Source organism: Cyprinodon tularosa, unplaced genomic scaffold (genome assembly GCF_016077235.1).
Source record: "Cyprinodon tularosa strain WSP-4 unplaced genomic scaffold, ASM1607723v1 ctg199, whole genome shotgun sequence".
Classification (NCBI taxonomy): Eukaryota; Metazoa; Chordata; class Actinopteri; order Cyprinodontiformes; family Cyprinodontidae; genus Cyprinodon; species Cyprinodon tularosa.
The window spans coordinates 2,001,542-2,010,257 of record NW_024038729.1 but is presented as its reverse complement, the minus strand read 5'-3'; the positions used below and the strand labels follow the sequence as shown (position 1 = coordinate 2,010,257).

Below are 8,716 nucleotides of genomic sequence, written 5' to 3'. Positions count from 1 at the left end.
AGATTATTAATTTTACCATAAGAAATGGATTTAGTATTATTCACTTCAATGCCTGGGGAATGACAGAGGTCAGAATCTGTATGGGACACTGGCCCCTGTCGGCCCCTATCTAGAACCTATCCTGGAAATTGCTTTATTAATCAAAGAAAGCTCTGTGTTTTCTACAAATTAAAAAAACTTATTAAGGCATTGAAGGGGCACTGTCATGATGCTTTCATGTATTTGCTTGAACAAAAATTAACAAAAATAACTATATAGTCACATCACTATGAGAACAGAACTGTCCTATTAGAAGAGCAGGCATCCAGGCTATTGCTTTACAACCATCCTCCTTCCTAAGTGTCTTTGAAGGCCAGTCTATTGTCCCATGTGGGGAAAATCAGGATCTCCAGCAGTTCTTGGCTGTTTTTTTAAAAATATAACTACCATAGTGCTCAGTGTTTACTTTAAAACACTGATGGGCAGGGAAGTTGTAAAGTGAAAGAACACGGGCCTCGGATTGTGAAGCTCAGAAGTTCTGAATCAGTCGTCTGACTGATGGAGTCGTCTACGGCTTTACAGGATGACACAGCTTGGTGGCGTCTTTGGTGTTGCTCTGACTGTCGATCAGGACCAGAAGATTCCTCTGGTGGTTCTCTATGATGTGGGAGACACTGCTGAAGTACTGGAGGATAAAAAGAAAATATTTAAACTGTTAAAGGTGGGTTTATTAAAGCCAGAATCCTGGACAGTTCAATGAAAAACTCCTATTTTCTATCTACCTGAAACATTATTCATTTATCAAAAATGAAAATCTTAGGGTTTTTACCGATGACACAAAAATACATTTACTTAAATAAAGTAAGTAAAAGCAATAAATAGGTGGACAAATTAAATTCAATGTGGATTTCCTTTATGCCAAACTGGATTAGACGTATGAGCAGGGCTGTCCCAAACTAGGATGGGCCCCAAAGCAGAAGTTGATCAGGGGGTGGGGGTGGTTTTAAATTGGCTGAGCTTCAAGGATCTTTTGTCTCGGCCTCCATTAGACAGTTTATTATTATTATTATTATTATTATTACTTTAACCAATATGGTGATTTTTTTTATCCTATTTTATATGTTTTTATCTTTGCTGTCAGGCAGGTGAATTTCACCTATCAGGGATTAATTAAGTGACTATCTTAACATCATACCAATGATGGACAGCTGGTTCTAATCTGCTGCTTTGTCAAACTAAACTCCAAAAAAAGGAGAAAAGATTACATTTAGGACTGTAGCTGTGTTAGCACAAGTGTAAAGAATACCAGGTATTTACTTTATTGTTGAACAATCTTCATTGATTGTTGAGAAGTGGAATAAATCAGCCACTTCCTGTAAATGTTAATTTTCAATTCTAAAAAAAACTAAGAAATAATTTAATTTATCTATGCTAGGACCATTGAATCAAACTGAATCATGTCTTTAACTTTAATAAAAAAGCAACAAATTTAATCAGTGGTCTTTATTAAAATGTAAGTATTTATGGGGATCCCTGATTGTTCAGCTCTCTATATGAGCCCAAGTATATAAAAACATAAACCTCTAACGCAATGATAAATAAACTCCAGGTGATCTGCTATATTTCTGGCTGGATGCTCGACCGCCCACCAATATAAATTAATATTCACCATTGAAATCAACATGTTTCCTGGTGCTGGACAGGATTCTCCTTTTTTAAAACCCATATTTGTCAGAGCTTAAAAAATCTAGTTAAATATTCTGGCCTTCAGCTAAAAACAACAGCTGTTTGCATTCAGTTAAAGATTTAGGGTGAAGCTATAGAATTTTGAAGTGCTCAGTTTTTCTGCAATTTATTGAAGCAGGTCCTTAGCATGATGACAAGGCCACCCTGCAGGATAGTAGGCTTAGTTTTGAAAAGCCTCACTTTAGTCCAAATATTTTTTGGCCAGTTAGCTTAATCTGTCCGTTTGACCTCAAAGGTGTTTAGAGCAAAGGTTGGTTCCCCTTTTACGGATCCCCTCTGATGACATGGTCAAAAAAAATGTATAATTGTGGCCACGAAGTAGTATTTCGTGCGCATAAAATACTACTTCTTGGCCACGCAATAAGTTTAACGTGCGCACGAAATACTTATTAATAATATTAATATCATTCCTGGAGAACTGGGTAAGCAAATCAAGCGCGCCTTAGACCTTAGAGAAGGTGCGCTAGATTTGCTTACCCTGTTGTCCAGGAATGATATTAATATTATTAATAAGTATTTCGTGCGCACGTTAAACTTATTGCGTGGCCACGCAGTAGTATTTCGTGCACACGAAATACTACTGCGTGGCCACAATTAAAAATTTTTTTTGACCATGTCATCAGAGGGGCTCCGTACCCTTTAGTCCATTTTGATGTAAATCTGTTTGGTTCCAGAACATCCTCACTAGATTCCTTTCAACCCTGCAGTAAAGAAGGAAAAACAACTCACATCCCTGACAGATTTAGTATACATTTTCCCATTGTGGGACAATAAAGGGATTTTCTATTCTAAAAAAAAAAAAAAGCCACTATCTGATAGGAAAAGAAACAGGTATAATAAAAAAATTGTGTATTAATGTTTGATAAAAAAAATATGGCATCTCTAAAAAATTATGGAATATTCTGAGATCCTTCTTATATTAGCTGACCATCTTTTTGCCTGTTTCCACTGTTGGCGACCTTAAAGGTTTACTTTAAGCCCAAATCTGCCAAGGATATAAATAACTTTGTGCCTTAATGTTGGTGTGCCTTAAAGGTGGTTTTAAGTTAGTCATTAATTTAGTCTTCGGTTGACCCCAAAGAAAAAGTTTAGCTTTAGAAAATGATTAGAACTTCCCTGATCAGCCTACTCTACGGCTGATCCCAACCCAATTAAAAACGTTTCCAGTACAAACAAAAGTTAAAAACAAAAACGACTAATTAAAAGGAACTCTGGATCTGTCAGGTAGAGGAATCAAGTGTCTAACCAGAATTATTTCAGGATGCAAGGTATAAAATGTATTGTTTTTAGGTTAAACTTAATATTTTCTCTGTAGTGTAGTGGGAGGAGACCCAGAGGGAGACGCAGGACACATTGGAGGGACTGTTTCTCAGCTGGCCTGGGAACGCCTTGGGATTTTCCCAGAGGAGCTGGCCCAAGTGGCTGTGGAGAGGTCTGCGCCTGCCTGAAGCTGCTACCCTCGCAACCCAACCCTGGATAAGTGGAAGAGTATAGATGTATGGGTTGAACTTTAGGGACAATTATCTGAATATTAGCAGGAAGCATATATGTCATGTTAAACCTAAGAAAGGCTGCAACAATCACTGCTTGCCAAAACAAATCTGTTCATTTTAGAGAAAATATAGAGTAAATCATCAATCTCCTAAACCTGCTCTTATGAGTTTTCTCATGTACTGTATAATACATGAGGTGGGCTTTATTTTTTTTAATAAAAAGTATGCAAACTTGTTTCCTAGAAGAAAAATACATTTTGTGAACCTAAAATATAATAGTATCTGCAAGTTATACACGTTATATTTGTGCAAATCAACTGTATTAATAATTTTAACTGGCTTTGACTTGATAGTGATGATAATCTATTTTTTGGTACCCATCCTTGCAGCTATGCTTAATGCATGTTTGTTCGAATAGTAGACCGAGACACATGGACACAGCTGCAGCTTTAAAAGTGCAGCTTTTCCCCTGCACCTAATATTCTGTCCAACTCCAGGAGGGCGTGTATGGCTTGCAACATTACACAACATGCATGAGTAAAGCACACAGCTGTTTCCAGCATTTTCCAAGCCAATTTATGCCATCCAATAGGGACAGTCTTTAAAAAAAGTAATTCACAATCTGTTGATCGTAATGATATTTATGAGCTAAATACTTATGTTTATATTTTTATACCCTCACCAGTAGGAGCTGTTGCTCAACCCCCATGTGTTTCTGCAAGCAGCTGTCCACATAGTTATCTTTTTTTCTAGATTGTGCAGACACGGCATAGAAATGCATGAAAGCTAAAATAACAATCTGACCACAACATTGTAGACTAAACGCAAAGAAATGCTGCTGAGGAGTGATTCTCAAAGTAGTACTTACAGGAAATCCCACTGACTCACCCTCTGTGGTACTGTTTGAAACAGCGCTGACTCATTCTGAGCAGCGATAACCCGCTACGAATCACCTTTTCAAGGTTGAAAGATTAGTCTTATATCTATTACCTGTTTTACCTTTTAGGGGACTTTTAAGCCGCTAGAGCAGGGGTCAAAAACCTGGTGCACCAAGGGGGCCTCTGCATCTCCTTAAAACAGTCAACTAATTTTATTTTATGCTGCTGCTCTTATTTTTGTTAACATTTATAAAGCATTTCGTCGTATCAATAATTTAGAACATGTAGGCATTTATTTGGATTTCAAAATGACAATATCTAAAAGCAAATGAGAAATGAAAAGAAATTATCGAAATGTGTTTATTAGCTATGAAATTCAGATGAATACTGACTCCTCCAGTTCATAGGTCAGTAATGGTAGCCCTTCCTATGACTCAGTACCAATGAAGTCACCCTCGGTCTTAAAAAGGTTGGTGACCCCTGCACTAGAGTTATGCTTAAATTCAGAGATGGCAAAAGTACTCACTTTCCGTACTTGAGTAAAAGTACAGATACTTGTGTTAAAAAATACTCTGGTAAAAGTGGAAGTACTGATTAAACCTTTTTACTCAAGTAAAAGTAACAAAGTAAAGGCTTGTAAATTTACTTAAAGTATAAAAGTAAAAGTAGAAACCACTTTTTTCATGCCGTTGCCAACATTTTAAATGGATGTCTGCCAATAGGACTAGATCTCCGTTGTGTTCATTTTCAATCATCTCGTCGTCCATACTACTATGCTAACGCCACCGCCACCAAGCTGCAATGATTTGCCGCGAATGAATACCGCCGAATCTGTCGATTCATCTTGTAGTGGTGCGTCAAATGCAACGTAGATTCCCATCCAATTAGATTGAATTTGGTTTTGATTACGTGAAAAATAATAACGGTAACTCCATTGAAATGATTCAAAACTAAAGTAACGAGCCAATTTTTTAAAATGTAAGGAGTAGAAAGTACAGATATTTGTGTAAAAATTTAAGGAGTAGAAGTGAAAAGTCGCCATAAAAATAAGTAGTAAAGTAAAGTAAAAATATCAGAAAAATCTACCTGAGTACAGTAACGAAGTATTTGAACTTCGTTACTTCCCATCTCTGCTTAAATTTAAGGGAAAAATGAAAGTAAAGCTCTGAATAACAGACTATGTAAGTGAAGGAAGCCATTTATATTGTAAAATTAAAACTGCATTGAATTGGACGATGTATCTTTTAGTCAGATCATTTTAATTTACAGATTCTAGTGATTCAGTTCATTCAAAAGAACTGATCCTCAGTTGGGATCCCAAGATTCTTTCTGCTATTTTTTTTTATTGCAAGTCAAAACATCTCTAACAATAGACACTCTTTGTCTGAGTGAAAAAAAACCCCGTAATTAAGGATTGGTCACACTGATCTCCATGTTTCCTCCTCTTTCAAATACTCAACTTTCTTTTGTGGACTCAATCAGCATGTTTTGTTACCAAGAAATATATATATATATTTTTTAATTTTTGTAAACTTTTTTAACATTTCACACCGCCTATTTACAATTACAATAACTATAAAATTGATGAGAACCAATTTTTTTTTTCAGTTTTCAAATTAAAACTGAACACACTCTCCAAACAGCTATGCAGCCTGATTAATTAAATTAATATTGACAACTTAATATGACATTTACCCAAATAGAAGTGTACTAGGGTATATTTCTGAATGTTACTACATAAACAATAACCTGTTTCTATTATTAAACGTACAAATGTAAATATTTTAATAGTCTAAGCTGTACCTCCTCTCCTTTCTTCTCTCTTCCCAGAGCATACTGCCTTGTGCTCGGCACAAAGCGTATTGGGATGTTGTAGACTCTTCCATTGTAAAAGACCACTAACGTGTAGGGCTGCTGCACATCCTGACCAGAGCTCTTTCTCACCAGGAACGCTCCGTCCTAAAACAGAAAACGCTCATGATTAAGCCTAACAGCTTTACCGACAAACACATATTCTCATCCACTTCATGAATCAGCATTCATACCATGTTAGATCGCAATAAAGCGTCATCTGCAGTCTTGCGGTCACATGTGCTGGCAAACCAGGGTTTGTTGTAAACATCACCATCCTGAAATAGAATCAGTTGCTTAGCTGAAACATTGGAGATTATTCCTCCCTATATAAATGAGATTATAAATGAGTAGCACACCTTATCTTGGTCTGTTGAAGCATTTTCTGCAACAGTGCTGCCCTTCTCAGCTGGTTCTGGGATACAAAACAGAGGAACTTGCATCAGTTGATATTAAACATAAACTGAGTGTGAATGGTGGTGAACAGGAAAGAGGAGCAGAACCTACTGGGTGGTGTAATCTGTGGAAGAGGGATTCTGCAGCAAAAGATATACAAACAAACAGCCGTAAATAAATAAACAGCAAGACACGACTGAAGGCTTTAATTCATCATAAAATTGTATGTTTCCTGACTTACTTTGGTCGCTTTTGATCCAGGGAGAAAGCTTTTGGAGTTGGTTTCGGTTCAGAGTGCATCGAAGGCAGGGAGGCACCTTAGGAAACACAGACATCCTGAAATTAGCCATGTTTCGTCTTAGTAATTAGCATGAAGATGGCTTCCAAAAATAAACATGGACAATTCTTTGCAGATGTATTAAAGCCTTCATATATAGCCTTTATATTTTCTGTATACAGTAAGTCAAACACTAAATCGCTCATATACATGATTTACAGGGGAAAGTTAAGTTTTCTTGATGTTTTGTAAACAGACTTGATTGGACTTCATTTCATTTTGGGATATCAGAATAAGGAGAACTGAATAAAAAGGCATGCCGCACATTTTTTAGTGAACTATTTATCTGTGAATAAACTAAAAGCAATTAATCCATGTGAGGTGAAAGGATAAAGATAGTCGGCTCTTTAAAAATCTTCTTTTTAAATGACTTACTTTCAAATTGTCTTGGTTTCAAATCTTGCCTCTGCAATAAAAGTCATCATTAGTGATCAACATTAGAAATTAAAAAGTCATTTATTATTAGGAATTCAATTCAAACAGCAGTCCACCAATTAAAGCTTTGTCTACAGGACTTTATTAGGTTATTAATATATAAACACATTCTTACCGGTAATACAGGCGGCTTTGGTGACCTCCTGTAAATATAACAACAGATCAATATGCGTCTAGTAAACCATAATGACATGCTACAGGGTAAGCCATGCTTACTCTCTTGGAGTTGGTTTTGGTAGACGAGGCGGGGGAGGACCACCTGGAGGTTTATGATTGGAACCTATGAGAGATCAAAGCACACCGTTGTCTTTAAAGTGCCTTTTTACTTTTACAAAATTGCCTCTTTATATCACAGCAAGCTCAATTAACTCAAAGCATGGTTTTAAATGCCTTTTTTCCCCACAAGTTTCTCTTTTGAACCAATACTCACTGTTATCTTGATCACAAAGTTCATATTCATCATCGTCTGTGGGCTGCTGGGCCTGTGAAATATGCAGACATGCAGTTTGTGTCCAATTTCTGCACAGTCTAGAATTTCAGATCTACTATTTAACATCTGATAAAAACATACAGAGAGGGTGGATCCCCAGTTGTTGAGCCTGTGAGGAGAGATATTTATATAGGAAGTATTAGTAATGACATTTTCATTTTAGAATTAAAAAATTGAACGAGTCTGACATGTTTTCAGATTGAACAGTTCCTACCTTGGGCTGGGCTTTGGTACAGAAGGACACTGTTTGGAAGGAGGCGGACAAAATCTACAAAACAAGAAAGGAGATTTTTATGGTTTTCGTCTCTATAAAACAAACAAGGAGTTATGCTTTAAAAAAAATACTTAAAACTACAAGCATTTCAAGCAAACATTTGTCATAACTCTAGAAATTCCTATTTTTTTCCATTAAAAACCTTCAATTTTAAAGTAATATATAAATGGGAAGTTACTCAGGGGTCCACACTGGAAAAACAATCTAGAAATAAGTAAAAAAAATCTTAAATTTAGTGTATTTACCCTTGATTCTAATAGATAAATCACATAATATGCCAATCAAATGAGTATTTTTACTCTTAAAATAAGGTAATTAGATAATATGCACTTCAAATAAGACAATGAAATTGTGTTTTCTTATTTTAAATCTAAATTGTCTTGTTGCATTGGTAAAAAGTCTCTTTTACCTCCTCAGTTCAAGAACAAATGCACTTATTTTAAGAAAAAATTGCTTATCTAGATTTAGATTTTTTCCCGTGCACATCTACTGAAGGCCAAAAGCTCAGGGGTCACACATCTAGTATTTAAAACCATTATGTTAAAAAAAAAAAGAAAACCCCGAAAATATAAATGAATCAGCAATCCAAAGATATTAGAATTACCTTCCTACTTTTAAAGTGATTTATTCTGCTGCATTGACTCATAGGTAAAATAAAACAGTCTAAATTGTATGTAATTCAGAGAAATTCCTCTTCATAATTTCTACAATGTATATCCTTGCAGTAAAAGTATACAAAACTTAATGTAAAATCAATATTAATAATAAAGCTAATTAACTGTACCTCCTATTCAACAAACAAACAGTCAAACAACACTGATAAGGCAAATAAAATAT

General features: G+C 35.7%; 1 protein-coding gene across 2 annotated transcripts in view; it reads right to left on the bottom strand.

Annotated features, from left to right (window-relative positions):
* Window positions 1-439: 439 nt before the first annotated feature.
* Window positions 440-8,716, bottom strand: part of blnk (B cell linker) — a 48,499-nt gene continuing 40,222 nt past the window's right edge. For both annotated transcript variants that reach the window (XM_038284048.1, XM_038284049.1), the window contains 12 exons: window positions 7,820-7,873; window positions 7,687-7,714; window positions 7,546-7,597; window positions 7,332-7,395; window positions 7,231-7,258; window positions 7,056-7,086; window positions 6,585-6,660; window positions 6,455-6,483; window positions 6,307-6,362; window positions 6,142-6,225; window positions 5,900-6,055; window positions 440-664 (listed from right to left, as the gene is read on the bottom strand). In XM_038284048.1, coding sequence (XP_038139976.1) covers window positions 548-664; window positions 5,900-6,055; window positions 6,142-6,225; window positions 6,307-6,362; window positions 6,455-6,483; window positions 6,585-6,660; window positions 7,056-7,086; window positions 7,231-7,258; window positions 7,332-7,395; window positions 7,546-7,597; window positions 7,687-7,714; window positions 7,820-7,873 — 775 coding nt within the window. In that variant the 3' untranslated portion in view covers window positions 440-547. The remainder of the gene's footprint in view (window positions 665-5,899; window positions 6,056-6,141; window positions 6,226-6,306; window positions 6,363-6,454; window positions 6,484-6,584; window positions 6,661-7,055; window positions 7,087-7,230; window positions 7,259-7,331; window positions 7,396-7,545; window positions 7,598-7,686; window positions 7,715-7,819; window positions 7,874-8,716) is intronic.